Source organism: Schistocerca nitens, chromosome 10 (genome assembly GCF_023898315.1).
Source record: "Schistocerca nitens isolate TAMUIC-IGC-003100 chromosome 10, iqSchNite1.1, whole genome shotgun sequence".
NCBI lineage: Eukaryota > Metazoa > Arthropoda > Insecta > Orthoptera > Acrididae > Schistocerca > Schistocerca nitens.
The window spans coordinates 73,689,736-73,710,414 of NC_064623.1; the positions used below are offsets into that span (position 1 = coordinate 73,689,736).

The 20,679-nt window shown below is 41.7% G+C and overlaps 1 protein-coding gene across 3 annotated transcripts in view; it reads right to left on the reverse strand.

The window, feature by feature from the left end:
• Nucleotides 1-409: 409 nt before the first annotated feature.
• The window catches only part of LOC126210624 (1,5-anhydro-D-fructose reductase-like), a 111,361-nt gene continuing 91,091 nt past the window's right edge, over nucleotides 410-20,679 (reverse strand). For all 3 annotated transcript variants that reach the window (XM_049939917.1, XM_049939916.1, XM_049939918.1), the window contains 3 exons: nucleotides 4,267-4,426; nucleotides 2,253-2,350; nucleotides 410-862 (listed from right to left, as the gene is read on the reverse strand). In XM_049939917.1, coding sequence (XP_049795874.1) covers nucleotides 820-862; nucleotides 2,253-2,350; nucleotides 4,267-4,426 — 301 coding nt within the window. In that variant the 3' untranslated portion in view covers nucleotides 410-819. The remainder of the gene's footprint in view (nucleotides 863-2,252; nucleotides 2,351-4,266; nucleotides 4,427-20,679) is intronic.

Sequence of the window (20,679 nt, forward strand, 5' to 3'; positions counted from 1 at the left end):
GCGAAGTCTTTTGTATACTCTACACATATGTGATCGTTCCGATTTAGGTTATTTGTAACTGTAATCCTTAAATATTTAGTTGAATTTACAGCCTTCAGATTTGTGTGACTTATCGCGTAATCGAAATTTAGCGGATTTCTGTTAGTACTCAGGTGAATAACTTCACACTTTTCTTTATGCAGGGTCAATTGCCACTTTTCGCATCATACAGAGGATAATGTTTATTATAGTTTATTGTTTCTGCTTTCTGCGTTTTGCAGTAAAGTATATCAAAAGCACTTTAGTGATTACCAGTTTAACAATAAATTTAATTTAATTCTTTTTACCTCAGAATAACAAGAACAAGTTCATATCGTTTAACATAACGAAATAAGGTTATAATTTGATTATGCGGTCAGCTGAACAAATTTTGGTCGACCGTCCCACGTGCTACACACTAGGTCAAACTCTATCTATCTCTTTACAATTACGCTAGCGGATGTAGCTGCGAGGGCAGACATGTACTGGAATTAAATCGTTAATGTGGGAATATGTTACATAGTAATCAGTACTGACATGTTTACAAGGCAAAAATTTATGGTAGTAAAAACCAAATTATTTTCAATCTTGGAAAGTGAATGGATTTTTTTTTTAATTTCAATGTCGATAAATAATTAAAATTGCCTGTCGTGGTTTCGTAGTGATTTCTTTTGTAGTACACGATTTATTGTCACGAATTTAACATCATTAAAAGAAGTTGCAATATAGCTGAGCATTTTCTAACACAGGTACGTTTCAGTCGCAGCTAGACTGCTGTTGATAGTAGTCTTCTCTTCTCTACTAGTAGGGTTCAAACCACGGCCATTCAGGATGCCTCCCGCTCCTGGAACAGAGATGTGACAGTTCCAAAAGGATCAATAAAAGCAGAGGCTATTAATGAGGGAATAATTTTATTACTATTGATTTTTTTGTAAAAAAAACTCAGCAAATGAAATCACTTCGCTAGATTTTGTATGTTATCACTAGCCAGACAACTTGCAAGTCTCTGGCACTGCGTGACGTAATCAGCACTAACGCTCTTGAAGGGCCCACTACGTTCTTCTGTCACTGCACAAGTGGGACCACCTTCACGTCAGAGTTACTGTAGTTCGATTTTCAAATCATCGTATTTGGTAAGCTTTTATTTTTTTGTCGATTCTGCTGTCACCTGAGATAGATGATCTACAGACTCTGTTTCTTCACTGTTGTGATTTCTGGTGAACTGTTTGTCAGCATTCCATCTGTCTGCAGTCGGAAGTCGCACAGTGATTTGGCACGTTCGTGTTCGACAACTTCTACCGTTTTGTGGTTCCACCACTTACTTGCCATCAGAAGATGGCAATTTTGGCACAAGTTCCAGTGGATCATTTCTTCCACACCATTGTGCCTCTGCTTGTAATAACCTGAGAGGTGTTACCAGTAACAGCTCAAGATGCGATCTATTGGTTTCTCAGCTTACGTGCGGTATCTGCACTTCGGTTATTATGCCAATTCCTCCATTCCGGCTTTGATCCCGTTGGTTTTTATGTTCCTGTTTTATAATTATGCTCCTCTGATATTTTTATTATTATTCCCGAATGAGATTTTCACTCTGCAGCGGTGTGTGCGGTTATTTTAAACTTCCTGGAAGATTAAAACTGTGTGCCAGACCGAGATTCGAACTCGGTTTCGCAGGAGAGCTTCTATGAAGTTTGGAAGGTAGGAGACGAGGTACTGGCGGAACTGAAGTTCTGAGGAAGGGGCGTGAGTCGTGCTTGGGTAGCTCAGCTGGAACCCCGGTTTGAGTCCCGGTCGCAGCACAAATTATGCCGGCACGGTAGCTCAGCGTGTTCGGTCAGAGCTGCTCGCCCTTTGTAATAAAAAAAAAAAAAACTGAGTAAAGGAATCAATGATCAGCTTGAACGGATGTCATGTGACGTCCGTCCAGACCAACCGAAAAAAAAAAGATGGTACAGCACTTGCCCGCGAAGGAAAGGTTTTATTATTATTATTATTACGATTAATATTAATCAGACACTCATTCCTTTTTAATCGAAATGTCTAAGGTTTTGTTGCATCTATTTGAGTTAGTACCGAGTAGTTTTTTTATATCGAGTCTTGTAGTGTTCGTTCTTACAGAATAAGTTTAAAAGCTCTAACAGTCAAGTCTGAAAGTAGATAAGTTAAGCGAACAAATACTTTATTGGAAAGATGTAATAAATTATATTGTGAATAAAATACTATGATGTAGTTACCCAGGTTGTGAGTGTTCGCTTCCCAATCTGCCTTTACGTCCCTTGTCCAACGCTTCCAGGGCTTCCATGTCTTCTGGAGGGAGCTCGAAATCAAATACCTGTAATTCAGTAAATTATTTATTATTTTAATTGCCGGCCGGGGTGGCCGAGAGGTTCTAGGCGCTACAGTCTGGAATCGCGCGCCCAGTACGGTCGCAGGTTCGAATCGTGCCTCGGGCATGGAATTGCGTCATGTCATTAGGTTAGTTAGGTTTAAGTAGTTCTAAGTTCTAGGTGACTGATTACCTCAGATGTTAAGTCCCATAGTGGTCAGAGCCATTTGAACTATTATTTTAATTGGCATATGTTTTCCACCGGCAGATAATTTACTATCAAGGACTTGAAAAATGGCCTAAAACTTGAATTACGTAGTAGCACGAAAATTTAAAAAAGGTAACAGTTACATGTATCATTCAAAACATGAAAGCAACTTTGGAAGCACGGTCAATAGAAATCACAGGAGATTGTGGGGTAGCACTAGTGATTTGGACAGTATCCAACAATGAGTAAATACTAGAGCATGTATATAACAATGAGACAGTAATATAACAATGAGACAGTATGACTGCTGTAATGTCCTCATTGTTGTAATAGACTCTAGACTCAAAACACAGCACTGGTGCAGATCAAGGTGCACCAACTTACCGAGACTCATTACACTGTGTTTCTGCATTAACACCCCATGTTACCCCCTCATACAACACCCTCTAATCGACGCTCATTACCCTGTGCTACTGCATTAACCCTCTGTCACCTCGACGTCTCACTGTCTTATTGCCTTACCCACCCTTTAACCTCTTGATCCAGGTGCTACCCTCAGTTATTCCAGTGCTTCTCAATTATCCCACCATAATCCCCTTTGGTTCGTTCCTTCACTTCTATTTTATCTATTACTCCTCCTATTACCACCCCATCATTGAAAGTAAATGTCACATTACTGCACTACTACTTACCTCCTTTCATTGCAGGAACTGTTTGTTACCCCAGTTACGGCAATGTTACTACATTAAGCCATCTGTGTTCTTCATTTAGCAACTATTAGTGTACTACATGCCTTATCTGTCCATTATCCAAAGAAACTGTTGCTTTACTACATTTCTGCGCACCTCTTTTAACCAGAGGATCTGCTTGTTATCGACGCAGCTCTACTATAATCTCATTACCCCACTATGATCCCCGCTAACTCTTTTCATTTCTTCTATGTCATTCCTTTAACCCCTGTTTTGCCTCCTGATTACCAAAAGTTACCCTCGCCCTTTTATGTTATCCATACTTATCCCGTATTTCTACACCAAGTAATAGAAACAATGTCTATTTATTTTCAACTTACTTAACGTCGAACAAACTCGGCAACAGATATTTTGATGCCACCCTTTATAGAAACGCTAAGTACGCTACGGTTAGGTTTCATATTGTTGTTGTTGTTGTGGTCTTCAGTCCTTAGACGTTTGATGCAGCTCTCCATGCTACTCTATCCTGTGCAAGCTTCTTCATCTCCCAGTACCTACTGCAACCTACAGCCTTCTGAATCTGCTTAGTGTATTGATCTCTTGGTCTCCCTCTACGATTTTTACCCTCCACGCTGCCCTCCAATGCTAAATTTGTGATCCCTTGATGCCTCAAAACATGTCCTACCAACCGATCCCTTCTTCTAGTCAAGTTGTGCCACAAACTTCTCTTCTCCCCAATCCTATTCAATACCTCCTCATTAGTTACGTGATCTACCCATCTTATCTTCAGCATTCTTCTGTAGCACCACATTTCGAAAGCTTCTATTCTCTTCTTGTCCAAACTTGTTATCGTCCATGTTATCGTCCATGTTGCAGGTTTCATATAGACCAAGCAAAACGTGTTACTTCTCTTAATAACTGCCATAGAAGTGTTACTTCTGGAGTTTTACAAACCAGGGAGATCCTTTTGTAGGAAATGCAGAATATAATAAATTCTGAACAGCATCATACTGGTGCATACTCACCGCGAAGTTCTCTTCAACGCGAGTGGGGTTGGAGCTCTTGGGAATGACAGCGACCTCCAACTGCATGAGGAAGCGGATCAGTACCTGGGCAGTGGTCTTGCCGTGCTTCTGCGCTATGCGCTTCACAACTGGATCTCCCAGCAGGTCATACCTCGGCAGTCTGGAATTTGCAAATGTAAACAAAACATTATGACCACTGGTTACCACGTGGCTAAATGCCGACTTGTGGAGCTGCTGTCACGTAACGTGTCAAACAACATATGTAAACAGAGCAAGACGAATGGACAATAATTCTAGTGATGGTATGGGACGCAAATGGTGACATCCACTGACAAAAGAGTCATTGTCAAAAGGCTGATTGCTGTGGCTAGGGACGGAAAACGGGTAAGCTGGTCGTCTGTTTGCGTACCACTGTTGTGACATCTATGGGAAGTGGTTGAAGGATGTTGGAAACGTGAGAAGGTAGCAAGGTGTCGGATGTCCGCTCATCATCTCAGAATATGGAAGTCGGAAGCTGGACCATTCTGCAAAGCAAGACACATGGTGATCTGTGGCAGATTGGTCGATAGAGTCGAGTGCTGTTGCAGACACACGTACTGCAGAACACGCCTTTCAGCGCAAATCGTTGAACCTGGGGTTCTGCAGCAGTCTTCCAATGTTGACCCAACAACATGAGTAATTGCGAATGCTATGAGCACAAGGTCACTGAGATAGGCAGTGCATGGACGGAAAGGTTTCGCCTCATCTGGCAAGTCACGTAATGTGTTAAACCTGGTTCGCAGGAGAACTTCTGTGAAGTTTGGAAGGTAGGAGACAAGGTACTGGCAGGAGTGAAGCTGTGAGGACGGGGCGTGAGTCGTGCTTGGGTAGTTCAGATGGTAGAGCACTTGCCTGCGAAAGGCAAAGGTCCCGAGTTCGAGTCTCGGTCCGGCACACAGTTTTAATCGGCCAGGAAGTTTCATATCAGCGCTCACTCTGGTACACAGTGAAAATGTCATTCTACCCTCAGTTTATTATACATGTTTAAAGTCGATGATAGGCATAAATCGTCGTCCGAAATCGTATTGAATGCTTTCTCAGAAAATTACTTTGAATAGTTAGTTCAGGAGCCCACTCGAAGTGTAAATGGTTGCGGAAACATACATGGCCTCTTAGCAACAAATAATCCTAAGCAAATAGGGAACATCATGACGGATAGAGGTATTAGTGACAACAAGCTTGCCGTAGCGTGACTGAATAACGTATTATCAAGACCAATCGAAAACATACACAAAATACATCTGTTTAATAAAGCATATAAAAATTCACTCGATGGTTTACGAAGTGATAGTTTTCACTCCTTACAATCTGACTGTGTAAGGATAGCCCACATGTAGTTTGAACTCAAAGCAATAACATCGACGGCAATTGATTATAACAGTTTCTACAATGAAACTCTGTCTCGAAATCTGGCAGAATATTCAATTCTGTTCATATGTAAAGAACCGAAAGCATCGGTTTGTTTCCCGTTACGAACAAAAGTATTGTTAATCCGAATGCGTATAGTCCGTTATTCGTTGTATCGATAGATGTTAACAGCGACAGTTAAACAAGAAGAATAAACACTAAACAAACTGCGACTCAGTAGCGCAAGGTGGTTGAGGGTAACAAAAAGTGTGGGCCAGGTTAGTGCTGTCGGTGCTCGAATACTGGTTAATATACCTTTTTTGCTGTCCCGGGTCTATACATAGCGATGAAACAAGAATCGCGCTACACTAATCTGGAACAAATTGGCACTTGAAATTCAGCTTTGAAGATCATTTGCTTGTAACAGGAAACAAATCGACGTTTTCTGTCGACACTGGTGTCGTTGGAAGGCTTGATGAGCACTGTTTCATTGGGCTGACTCCAAGCACACAATGCAAAACGAAATTGCAAATATCTGCTGAGACACCGCTCGCGCTATTCGTCCACGAGACTCAGAGGGCCATAGACACGGGTTCCCAGCTAGATGCCGTGTTTCTTGACTTCCGCAAGGCGTTCGATACAGTTCCCCACAGTCGTTTAATGAACAAAGTAAGAGCATATGGACTATCAGACCAATTGTGTAAATGGGTTGAAGAGGTGTGATTGGATTGAAGAGTTCCTAGACAATAGAACTCAGCATGTCATTCTCAATGGAGAGAAGTCTTCCGAAGTAAGAGTGATTTCAGGTGTGCCGCAGCGGAATGTCGTAGGACCGTTGCTATTCACAATATATATAAATGACCTTGTGGATAACATCGGAAGTTCACTGAGACTTTTTGCGTATGATGCTGTAGTATATCGAGAGGTTGTAACATTGGAAAATTGTACTGAAATGCAGGAGGATCTGCAGCGAATTGGCGCATGGTGCAGGGAATGGCAATTGAATCTCAATGTAGACAAGTGTAATGTGCTGCGAATACATAGAAAGAAAGATATTCATTTACGTACAATATAGCAGGTCAGCAAGTGGAAGCAGGTCATTCCATAAATTATCTGGAAGTAGGCATTAGGAGTGATTTAAAATGGAATGACCATATAAAATTAATCGTCGGTAAAGCAGATGCCAGACTGAGATTCATTCCAAGAATCGTGAGGAAATGCAGTCCGAAAACAAAGGAAGTAGGGTACAGTACATTTGTTCGCCAACTGCTTGAATATTGCTCACCAGTGTAAGATCCGTACCAGATATGGTTGATAGAAGAGATAGAGATCCAACGGAGAGCAGCGCGCTTCGTTACAGGATCATTTGGTAATCGCGAAAACGTTACGGAGATGATGGATAAACTACAGTGGAAGACTTGAAAGGTGGCTACACTGAGCCACAGCGACAGAGATCGCTAGAGAGCATTGTTCCGCCGCCTCCACGGGAAGTGATTATTGGGATGTCGTAGTGGGCAGTGCTTGTCGAGGACTCGTAGTAGTCAGTTCGTGTTCAGATGTGCTAGTAGGGAGTGCTTGCTGAGATGTGATGCTGAAAGGTTCTTGTTGAGATGTGGTAATAGCGAGTCGGTGTGGAGATATATTGTAATTATGAGAGTGATTTTGGTCAATATATGAAGGTAACGAAACTTGATTTATTTTTCATTATTTCCATGTTTTAAATAATGTGTCATTACAGGTTCAGTCAACAAAGCATCTGGCTTGTGTTCTTGGATTAGAGTGTAATTGTGGTTCTCTTGAGTAATTATGGTATTTGTATTTTCTTTAATTAATTCAGTATAAATGGTATTTGAAATTCTTGTCTTTTGAAGAAGAACCGTGCCAGATGTGTACGTTGAGTCACACTCCCACACACAGAACAGTGATACTTGTGCTTTGGTTTCGTAGGTTTTATAGTTGCTGGGGACTTAATTAATTAATTAATTAATTGTGTTAATGAAAATTTCCATTTCATTCCTTGTTGTTGTTCTATGCAGTCAGATAGCGTAATAATACTAGTCAGGGCCAACCGTTACGAGACTTCGTAATCGGACTTACAGCTATACTAAAGCAAAAATTAAAATTATTTGCATTTCATTTTAATTAAGCCCCCATGCACGTGGCGACCACTGCTTCGGATCGTCCCTTGGAATCTTCTGATTGTAAAAATAGTAGACAGTAGCATTGTTGTAGTAACTTGTAGTTTAGTAATTATAGTCTGTTTTGCATGTGTAGATTTGGTAATTGTCATTCTTATAATGGTATTTTTTCTCTGAATTTGATTTGTTGTCTTGTATACGCGTTTGACGATTTAGTGCAATTATTTCAATTGTTCGTTAATCGTGTTTGAGGGAAACATTTCGAGTGAATGGTATTGTTGATGATAAAGAGTCATTGTGTGTAATTTTCGTACAGTGACGAGTTTTGTTTGTTTTGTAAATGATTACGCGATCAATGAAAAAGGCAAAAATGATGAATAGTGAGAATGATGAAATTGTTGACATGGCGAGTTCGCCAACACAAGAGAACAGTATGTTGAATAATGAAGTGGAAAACAATGTAATAAGTCGGGAAAATAGTCCGGAACCAATTCAAAACTTTTCACAATTAGAAAATTTTCAGAATTCGAGACTAACGACAGAAGATTCTGGAATAGTATCGAACACAGATGGCTATACAGCTATGACGAAGGAAACTGGTTTTGCGAGAAATGATAGGGGCGAAAAGAATTTCGAACCAGATCAAATGGAGCAGTTGATGGGTATAATATTAAATTTGGGATCTGAATTAAAAACACAGATGGGAACAATGGAAACACGAATGGAAACACGGATGGGAACTTTGGGATCTGAATTAAAAAATGATATGGGAACAATGGAAACACAGTTTAGATCTGAATTAAAAACACAGATGGAAACAATGACAACACGGTTATGCTCACGAATAGGGACATGTTTCAAAAATACGAAAGATGAATCAAAGAAAGAAATTAGAGAAGAAGTACAACCGGTTTTGAATGCTCACAATAATAGTTTAATTTCAACAGAAATCAGACAAGAGGAACAGGACAGAGAACGGGAAGAAAAAGATCGCGTGATAGTACAAAAATTTTCAGAGTTAAATTTACAACGCGCACACGATAAGGAAGAAATATTTGAGAAAATCGAGGAATCCGTACCAAATGACAGAATAAATAACTTAACGCAACAGTGTGAACAGTTAACTACTAAATGTGACAATACCGAAACCCGAGTTGCGATACTTACGGAAGACGTAAACTTATTGCAAAGAGATGAGGAGATTTCAGATAAATTGACAAATCTTAGTTTACATGGGGACAGAGATTTAGATGATATAGCTCTATTGCCATTTGCGGAAACAGAAGAGTACCAGAGCATAATTAAACATGTTGACAATCAGGGAAAATTTAATGAACGCGTTAAAATAGAATTTGAGGTGTTACAAAAGCAAGTCAAACAAACTGAAGGCGAAATCGTAGGAAAAGACAGTAGAAGAAATTTAGAAACACAGATAGCAGAGGGCTTTGAAGAAAATAATTTATTTCATTTACGGGATGCAACAAGTGAGCGCCAGGCGCGGGAACTTGACAATAATCGACATTGGGACTGGGACAGACGCGGTAGGTCTTTGTCGCCGCGAGGCGGAAGCTTTGACTGTAAACACTTCTTGACTGTTCGGAAATTTAAGATCTTTTGCAATTCTAGGAATGACATACGTCCATGTTCATGGTTGGATCGATTTACGTGCGCACTTCCACCAAATTTGCCACTGAGTCACAAACTGAAATTAATGTGCAGCTATTAATGTCCTCAGGGGATTCACTACACTAAGTGAATATGTGCCGTAGCGCTCACAGGGCCCCGAGCTGTAGTGGTGTTATTTCCCTTTTAGTTTTCTGCACCGCTGCCTACTCTTTCGCTATTCTTTGCATCTATAAAAACAACTCTTCTACTATCAATCTATCTAGACAGTAGGTAAAGAATAACCAGATTTGACTGTTTTACCCGAAAATGACTTTGGAAATTACCGTTTGGACTTACTATATTTTCTGCAGCATTCATTCGTAGTTTAAACTAAATTTTACCTGTTTATCTTCGTGACAATATTACTTCTTATGTTGACGACATTCTTATTGCTAAACGTTCTTGGAATGAGCACAACAAAATTTTGGATTCATTATTACGTATTTTTGCAAGAGCTGGCATTACTGTGAACTTTGAAAAATCTGAATTTGGTCGTTCTCAGGTGAAATTTCTCGGTCACATTATTTCTACAGAAGGTATTCTCCCTGATCCAGAGAAACTAGACGCTATTCGTAATTACGCTGTTCCTACCACAAAACGTGAGGTTCGTAGTTTCCAAAATTTTTGTGGAATGATATACTTTTAAAAAAAAATTTTTGTGGAATGACATACTTTAGAGAAACTAACAGCTACATGTAAACATGCGGAGAGTACAAGGATACCGCGCCGTGTTCCGGCGGCGGCAGATACTCAAAGCAACACTGAAGTCTGCGCGCCGCACAAAGCAGTCGTTGACCGCAAACAATCGCTTCCTACGTCACGCGCCTACAGCTGATCGAGCGCTCAGTGCGAATGCACTGACAGACGTAAACAAATACACAGTCTAATTTCTCCGAATAAATTCTGTATAAAGCTATGATGACTTCATAAATTATATTATTAACGTTCAGTATTTTTCAGGATAAAATATTTAAGACCTTCAGGTAAATTCTGTGCGTGTCCGACGTTAAGACGACTTGCTTTGGAGAAAATTTTCAGGAAGAACGTCATTTCGAAGAAGAAAGTAATAAACAAAAAAAAGGTAACGATTAATTGAGTTTATTTTTCAGGTAACATAATTTCACGTAGGTACGTACTTTAGACGTAATTTGCTGCTCGCGATTACGTGACTCATACTTTGTGCTAAATTTCATGTTCTATGAATTTACTTGTGAAGCGACGTGCTTGTGTACATTTGCTGATTTTGACAATTATTGATTAATGAACAGTGTTATTACTTGTGTATATTATGCATCGCTTGGCTGCTATGCTTTTTCACTGATGTCATATTTTTTTTTATTATGTGCCTGCTGTGCTTATTGATTTAAATTATAATTGTCACCTGATTAATTGTGCTGATGTGGTTAGATATGTAAGTTATACTTTGTGATTTATCTGCTTGCGCCTTCATGTGTACTTATTAAGATTACATATGAACATTTATTTGCTTATGTCGATGTGATGCTAATGACCTGTTTATTGTGTAAGGCATGTTTGCTGCTGTGCGTATGGATTGCATATTTACACATTTCTGTTTTGTTGTCATAACTACTCTTCAATTTAGTATATAGCAATGCTGATGTACAGTGTACGAACATAGAGTTTAGGTCACACTATTGTATTAATTATAGATTGTTCGCTTGGCCGAGCCTCGTTGTAAGAATTGTGCTGCATCCACTTGTTGACATTCTGTTCTCTACTGGTATATTTACTCGCTATTGCATGTTTTGCTTACGCTCAGTGCCTTATATTTTTAAGATAAGAAAATGAACTGCTAGAATTCGACGAACGACATTAGTACAAGAAACTTCATAGAAGTCACATGAGCTGAGGTTTTAGGGAAGCTGTATAAATTTATGTTACTAGGAAGGAAGCTAACGACATGACATACCAAAACTAGGTTTAGACCATTGACAGTATTACACTGCATTTTCGTGAGCAATTGAAATAGGAAGTGACACTTGACACAAAAAATACTCCACATGTTTGCTTCTGCTATGATTCTTGAAGTGGTGTACACACTGTGAAATATTATGATCATTCACACTCCGTAATCGTACTTAATTACTGAGAGTTATTCGAACTTAAGTCTGTTAGAGGTCATGTATGCATTTCTTTTATTTAATGATGGACAAGGAACCAAAATGTATCTTATAATTTATAATGAGTAGAAAATTTGGGTCAGATTGATTACATAGAGGTTGTGTGTGGACACTGTGTCTTCGGATTGTATGGGATGATGAATTGAAGTTGCACTAGGATTTTGTCTGTACTTGTTCGAGGAGACTGACTAGAGGAAAGAGTTGTTATGGAAGTGAAATGATATTGGTGCTGAGGTTTATATGTATCGACGTATTATTGAGGTATTGAGATTAGGTGAAGTTGATGATTATTGGAGTTTTGGTGGATAAGAGGTAAAGTAAATGAGGAGCATATTGTTTTGTTGGTTTATATGGAACAAGGAGGATGAAGATGGCAGACTAGAACACTAAAGTGGAAGGAAGATTGTCTATACACACACTTGTTAAATCACTAAGCAGTATATACTTTTTTTGAGAGAGGAAGCATGTGCATATCTTGGCTCACTGACAGTTGTTCAGCAACCGTACATTTTGATCTGGCTTGGCAAACATTGGTCTTGACATGATGACTATGACGTTGACTTAACTATTATTGACTGTTATACATTGCTGCCACTAGTACTTGGTACACATGATGAACATCAAATCTTGGACAGAGTTACATTTACACAGTTAACACTATTCAATTACACAGTAGTACTTAATGTGGATGAAAGATGAGTGGATGTGTTTTGTGTGTTTTCCTTTTCTAATCCTACCCACCTATCTCCTAAATATTATTTTATTTGTTGGTAGTGGCTTGCACTGACACCCACAAATGTTATAGGTTTACTGGTATTTGTGTATTGTAATAGTTAATAGGACAATTATCTGATATCATTTGTGTGTTTGTTATGATTTGTATGTTTAATGTAAAAGCATTGTATGTGTATTCAAACTATTGTTCATGCCTGAAATGTCTGATTAGTGATGGTGCTGCACTTTTCAACATGATGTGTGACATTTAGTCATGTTTAATTTCTGCTGATGAACTGTGTGATCAGTGATTGTAAAAAAAATTATGGACTGTTACTTGTACTTTTTCTACAATATTGGTGCCACTAGGACATGTTTAATTTCTGCTTATAAACTCTGATGAACAGTGTGATCAGTGACAGTGTATTTTATGGAACTGCTTCTGCTGAGAAATGTCACCTGTTGCTGTGTGCACCTGATCAACATTGCTGGTGCTACTAATGGACTGCTTCTACTGAAAAGATGTCACCTGTTGCTGTGTGCATCTGCTCAACATTGCGGGTGCCACTGATGGACTGCTTCTACCGAAATGATGTCACCTGTTGATGTCTGCACCTACTCAACATTGCGGTTGCCACTGATGGACTGCTTCTACCGAAATGATGTCACCTGTTGATGTCTGCACCTACTCAACATTGCTGGGTGCCACTGATGGACTGCTTCTACTGAAAAGATGTCACCTGTTGATGTCTGCACCTGCTCAACATTGCTGGGTGCCACTGATGGATTGCTTCTACTGAAACGAAGTCACCTGTTGCTGTGTGCACCTGCTCAACATTGCTGGGTGCCACTGATGGATTGCTTCTACTGAAATGAAGTCACCTGTTGCTGTGTGCACCTGATCAACATTGCTGGTGCCACTAATGGACTGCTTCCACTGAAATGGTGTTACTTGTTGGTGTCTGCACCTACTCAACATTGCTGGGTGCCACTGATGGACTGCTTCTAATGAAAAGATGTCACCTGTTGATGTCTGCACCTACTCAACATTGCTGGGTGCCGCTGATGGATTGCTTCTACTGAAATGAAGTCACCCGTTGCTGTGTGCACCTGATCAACATTGTGGGTGCCACTGATGGACTGCTTCTATTGAAAAAATGTTACTTATTGGAATTTGCACCTGTTGACCATTGCTGGGTGCTACTGCTGGAACTGTCAACTGCTTATTCTTGGGCTATGGAAAGCGTTTATGTGAATATTTGTATAAACTGATTTTTTGTGTATTACTGTTTGTGGAAAGCTATGAGACTCTTACCTGCACATATTCGTCATTGCTGACGCTATTGATTGAATTGTTTAACCACATAATACTTGTGTAAACTATTATGTAAAGTCACATGTATGAAAGAATTTGTATTGCTTACTGTATTCTATATAATAGGTTATTGAAAGGTCAGTGCAAAGCCAAAATTTTATCTAGTTATATGATATTTACGTATTAATATTATCTTTTATTTTTGTCTATATTTTTTTGACGAATTTGGTGGTATTTTCACCACCAATGCTGGCAAAAATACCATCAAATTCTAGCCGTGGAGGAAGGGCATATGAAAGGTGGCTACACTGAGCCACAGCGACAGAGATCGCTAGAGAGCATTGTTCCGCCGCCTCCACGGGAAGTGATTATTGGGATGTCGTAGTGGGCAGTGCTTGTCGAGGACTCGTAGTAGTCAGTTCGTGTTCAGATGTGCTAGTAGGGAGTGCTTGCTGAGATGTGATGCTGAAAGGTTCTTGTTGAGATGTGGTAATAGCGAGTCGGTGTGGAGATATATTGTAATTATGAGAGTGATTTTGGTCAATATATGAAGGTAACGAAACTTGATTTATTTTTCATTATTTCCATGTTTTAAATAATATGTCATTACAGGTTCAGTCAACAAAGCATCTGGCTTGTGTTCTTGGATTAGAGTGTAATTGTGGTTCTCTTGAGTAATTATGGTATTTGTATTTTCTTTAATTAATTCAGTATAAATGGTATTTGAAATTCTTGTCTTTTGAAGAAGAACCGTGCCAGATGTGTACGTTGAGTCACACTCCCACACACAGAACAGTGATACTTGTGCTTTGGTTTCGTAGGTTTTATAGTTGCTGGGGACTTAATTAATTAATTAATTAATTGTGTTAATGAAAATTTCCATTTCATTCCTTGTTGTTGTTCTATGCAGTCAGATAGCGTAATAATACTAGTCAGGGCCAACCGTTACGAGACTTCGTAAACGGACAGACAGCTACTAAAGCAAAAATTAAAATTATTTGCATTTCATAGAATTAAGCCCCCATGCACGACTGCATAGAACAACAACAAGGAATGAAATGGAAATTTTCATTAACACAATTAATTAATTAATTAATTAAGTCCCCAGCAACTATAAAACCTACGAAACCAAAGCACAAGTATCACTGTTCTGTGTGTGGGAGTGTGACTCAACGTACACATCTGGCACGGTTCTTCTTCAAAAGACAAGAATTTCAAATACCATTTATACTGAATTAATTAAAGAAAATACAAATACCATAATTACTCAAGAGAACCACAATTACACTCTAATCCAAGAACACAAGCCAGATGCTTTGTTGACTGAACCTGTAATGACATATTATTTAAAACATGGAAATAATGAAAAATAAATCAAGTTTCGTTACCTTCATATATTGACCAAAATCACTCTCATAATTACAATATATCTCCACACCGACTCGCTATTACCACATCTCAACAAGAACCTTTCAGCATCACATCTCAGCAAGCACTCCCTACTAGCACATCTGAACACGAACTGACTACTACGAGTCCTCGACAAGCACTGCCCACTACGACATCCCAATAATCACTTCCCGTGGAGGCGGCGGAACAATGCTCTCTAGCGATCTCTGTCGCTGTGGCTCAGTGTAGCCACCTTTCAGACTATGCAAGAGAGACGCTCAGTAGCTCGGTACGGGCTTTTGTTGAAGTTTCGAGAACATACCTTCAACGAGGAGTCAAGCAGTATATTGCTCCCTCCTACATATATCTCGCGAAGAGACCATGAGGATAAAATCAGAGAGATTAGAGCCTACACAGAAGCATACCGACAATATTTCTTTCCACGAACAATATGAGACTGGAATAGAAGGGATAACCGATAGAGGTACTCAAGGTACCCTCCGCCACACACCGTCAGGTGGCTTGCGGAGTGTGGATGTAGATGTAGATGTAGATGTAGAAAATTCGCGTGACAACTCTTAGGTGCCTTGCGTACTGATGAGCCATTACATTATGACCTGCTGCTTAATAGCTTGTTTGTCCACCTACGGAACGAAATACACTCCTGGAAATTGAAATAAGAACACCGTGAATTCATTGTCCCAGGAAGGGGAAACTTTATTGACACATTCTTGGGGTCAGATACATCACATGATCACACTGACAGAACCACAGGCACATAGACACAGGCAACAGAGCATGCACAATGTCGGCACTAGTACAGTGTGTATCCACCTTTCGCAGCAATGCAGGCTGCTATTCTCCCATGGAGACGATCGTAGAGATGCTGGATGTAGTCCTGTGGAACGGCTTGCCATGCCATTTCCACCTGGCGCCTCAGTTGGACCAGCGTTCGTGCTGGACGTGCAGACCGCGTGAGACGACGCTTCATCCAGTCCCAAACATGCTCAATGGGGGACAGATCCGGAGATCTTGCTGGCCGGGGTAGTTGCCTTACACCTTCTAGAGCACGTTGGGTGGCACGGGATACATGCGGACGTGCATTGTCCTGTTGGAACAGCAAGTTCCCTTGCCGGTCTAGGAATGGTAGAACGATGGGTTCGATGACGGTTTGGATGTACCCTGCACTATTCAGTGTCCCCTCGACGATCACCAGTGGTGTACGGCCAGTGTAGGAGATCGCTCCCCACACCATGATGCCAGGTGTTGGCCCTGTGTGCCTCGGTCGTATGCAGTCCTGATTGTGGCGCTCACCTGCACGGCGCCAAACACGCATACGACCATCATTGGCACCAAGGCAGAAGCGACTCTCATCGCTGAAGACGACACGTCTCCATTCGTCCCTCCATTCACGCCTGTCGCGACACCACTGGAGGCGGGCTGCACGATGTTGGGGCGTGAGCGGAAGACGGCCTAACGGTGTGCGGGACCGTAGCCCAGCTTCATGGAGACGATTGCGAATGGTCCTCGCCGATACCCCAGGAGCAACAGTGTCCCTAATTTGCTGGTAAGTGGCGGTGCGGTCCCCTACGGCACTGCGTAGGATCCTACGGTCTTGGCGTGCATCCGTGCGTCGCTGTGGTCCGGTCCCAGGTCGACGGGCACGTGCACATTCCGCCGACCACTGGCGACAACATCGATGTACTGTGGAGACCTCACGCCCCACGTGTTGAGCAATTCGGCGGTACGTCCACCCGGCCTCCCGCATGCCCACTATCCGCCCTCGCTCAAAGTCCGTCAACTGCACATACGGTTCACGTCCACGTTGTCGCGGCATGCTACCAGTGTTAAAGACTGCGATGGAGCTCCGTATGCCACGGCAAACTGGCTGACACTGACGGCGGCGGTGCACAAATGCTGCGCAGCTAGCGCCATTCGACGGCCAACACCGCGGTTCCTGGTGTGTCCGCTGTGCCGTGCGTGTGATCATTGCTTGTACAGCCCTCTCGCAGTGTCCGGAGCAAGTATGGTTGGTCTGACACACCGGTGTCAATGTGTTCTTTTTTCCATTTCCAGGAGTGTATATCACTGATTCTATGTATCAGTGGTGCGGCAGTTAGTTGGTAGGTTTGTGGACGTATGCGGCATTATAGTACACTGAAGAGCCAAAGAATCTGGAATAGCTGCCTAAAATAATGTAGTGTCCCCTTGAACACACAGAAGTGCCGCAACACGAAGTGGCATGGACTCGACTGATGCATGAAGTAGTGCTGGGGGGAACTGACACCATGAATCCTGCGCGTCCGTGAGAGTACGAGGCAGTGGAGATCTCTTCTGAAGAGAACGTTGCAAGGAATCCCAGATATGCTAAATGATGTTCATTTCTGGAGAATCTGGTGGCCAGTGGAGGTGTTTGATTTCAGAAGACCGTGTCTGGAGCCATCTGTACCAATTCTGGAAGTGTGGGGTGTCGCATTGTCGTGCTGGAATTCTCCAGTCCGTCGGAATGCACAGTGGACGTGAATGGATCCAGGTAGTCAGACAGGATGCTTATGTACGTGTCTCCTGTCGGAGTCGTAGCTAGGCATATCATGGGGTACCATATCACTCCAATTGTACACGACCCACACTGTTACAGAGTCTGCACCAGCTTGAACAGTCCCGTGCTGACATGCAGGATTCCGGGATTCATGAGGTTGTCTGCATACCCATACACGTCCAACTACTCGACACAGTTTGAAACGAGACTCCTCCGAGCAGGCAACATGTTTCCAGTCATCAACAGTCCAATGTCGATGTTGACACCCCAGGCGAGGCGTAAAGCTTTGTGTCGTGCAGCCATCAAGAGTTCTCGAGTGGGACTTCTGCTCTGAAAGCCCATATCGGTGACGTTTCGTTGAATGGCTCGCACGCTGACATTTGTAGATGGCCCACCATTGAAATCTTCAACAATTTGTCGAAGGTATGAACTTCTGTCTCTTTGAACGATTCTCTTCAGTCATCATGGCCCGATCTTGCAGGATCTTTTTCTGGCCGCAGCCATATCGGAGCTTTGATGTTTTACCTGATACCTGATATTCACGGTACACTGGAAAATCCCCACTTCATCACTGCCTTGGAGGTGCTGTGTCCCATCGCTCGTGCGCCGACTATAACACCACGTTCAAACACTTAAATCTTGATAACCTGCCGTTGCAGCAGCAGTAACTGATGTAACAACTGAGTCACTTAATAATGACAGGGTTACCGATCCAGAATGTATCCCAGTCAGGTATTTTTCAGAGTACGCTGATACAGTACAGCCATACTTAGCAATCAAATACAACAGTTTTCTCGTCGAAAGATGTGTATCTAGAGATTGGGAAGTTGCTCGGCACACCAGTGCCCAAGAAAGAAAATAGGAGTAATCCGCTGAATTAGAGACCCATGTCACTAACGTCGATTTGCAGTGGGATTTTGGGAGATAACTGTGTTCGAAAATTATGATGTATCTCAGAGATAACGATTTATTGACAAATAGCCAACACGGATTCAGAAACTATCGTTCTTGTAAAACACAACTAGCTCTTTATTCTCAAGAAGTAGTGAGGGTTGTCGACCGAGGATGTCAAATTGAATCCATATTTTTAGATTTCCAGAAGGCTTTTGACACTGTTCCTTACAAGTGGCTTCTAATCAGTTGTATGTCTATGGAGTGTAGCCTCATTTGTGTGACTGGAATCGTAATTTCCTATCCGTAGTAATTGACGGAAAATCATCGAGTGAAACTGAAGTAACATCTGGCGTGCCCCAAGGAAGTGTTATATGCCCTCTGATGTTTCTGATCTACTTATACGATTTAGGAGCAAATCTGAACAGCCTTCTTAGACAGTTTGGAGATCATACTTTCACAGACTTGCAAAATCACCAGATGATCAGAATCAGCTGCAAAATGATTTAGATAAGATATCTGTATTGTGCAAAAAGTGGCAGTTGACTATAAATAATGAAAAGTGTGAAATTATCCACACGAGTGCTAAAAGGAATCAGCTAAATGTCGGCAACACGAAAATCACACAAAGCTAAAGGCTTTTAATTGAATCAAATGTAAATTCAACCAAATACTTAAGGATTACAGTTATGAATAACTTAAGCTGGAACGATCACACAGATAATGTAGTGGGGAAAGTAAATCAAAGACGGCGATTTGTTGACAAAACACTTCGAGATGCAACAGGTCTATTAAAGAGAGTGCTTACACCACACTTGTCCGACCTCTTCTGGAGTACTGCTGTGCGCTGTGATAGCCGTATGAGGATTGGCACTGACATCGAAATAGTTCAAAGAAGGGCAGCTCGTTTTGTACGAGGTGCATTCAAGTTCTAAGGCCTCCGACTTTTTTTCTAATTAACTACTCACCCGAAATCGATGAAACTGGCGTTACTTCTTGACGTAATCGCCCTGCAGACGTACACATTTTTCACAACGCTGACGCCATGATTCCATGGCAGCGGCGAAGGCTTCTTTAGGAGTCTGTTTTGACCACTGGAAAATCGCTGAGGCAATAGTAGCACGGCTGGTGAATGTGCGGCCACGGAGTATGTCTTTCATTGTTGGAAAAAGCCAAAAGTCACTAGGAGCCAGGTCAGGTGAGTAGGGAGCACGAGGAATCACTTCAAAGTTGTTATCACGAAAAACTGTTGTGTAACGTTATCTCGATGTGCGGGTGCGTTGTCTCGGTGAAACAGCACACGCGCAGCCATTCCTGGACGTTTTTGTTGCAGTGCAGGAGGGAATTTTTTCTTCAAAACATTTTCGTAGGATGCACCTGTTACCGTAGTGCCCTTTGGAACGCAATGGGTAAGGATTACGCCCTCGCTGTCCCAGAACATGGACACCATCATTTTTTCAGCACTGGCGGTGACCCGAATTTTTTTTGGTGGTGGTGAATCTGTGTGCTTCCATTGAGCTGCCTGGAGCTTTGTTTCTGGATGGAAAAATGGAATCCACGTCTCATCCATTGTCACAACCGACGAAAAGAAAGTCCCATTCATGCTGTCGTTGCGCGTCAACATTGCTCGGCAACATGCCACACGGGCAGCCGTGTGGTCATCTGTCAGCATTCGTGGCACCCACCTGGATGACACTTTTCGCATTTTCAGGTCGTCATGCAGGATTGTGTGCACAGAACCCACAGAAATGCCAACTCTGAGGCGATCTGTTCAATAGTCATTCGGCGATCCCCAAAAACAATTCTCCCCACTTTCTCGATCATGTCGTCAGACCAGCTTGTGCGAGCCCAAGGTTGTTTCGGTTTGTTGTCACGCGATGTTCTGCCTTCATTAAACTGTCGCACCCACAAACCCACTTTCGACACATCCATAACTCCATCACCACATGTCTCCAACTGTCGATGAATTTCAATTGGTTTCACACCACGCAAATTCAGAAAACGAATGATTGCACGCTGTTCAAGTAAGGAAAACGTCGCCATTTTAAGTATTTAAAACAGTTCTCATTCTCGCCGCTGGCGGTAAAATTCCATCTGCCGTACGGTGCTGCCATCTCTGGGACGTATTGACAATGAACGCGGCCTCATTTTAAAACAATGCGCATGTTTCTATCTCTTTCCAGTCTGGAGAAAAAAAATCGGAGGCCTTAGAACTTGAATGCACCTGGTATTATA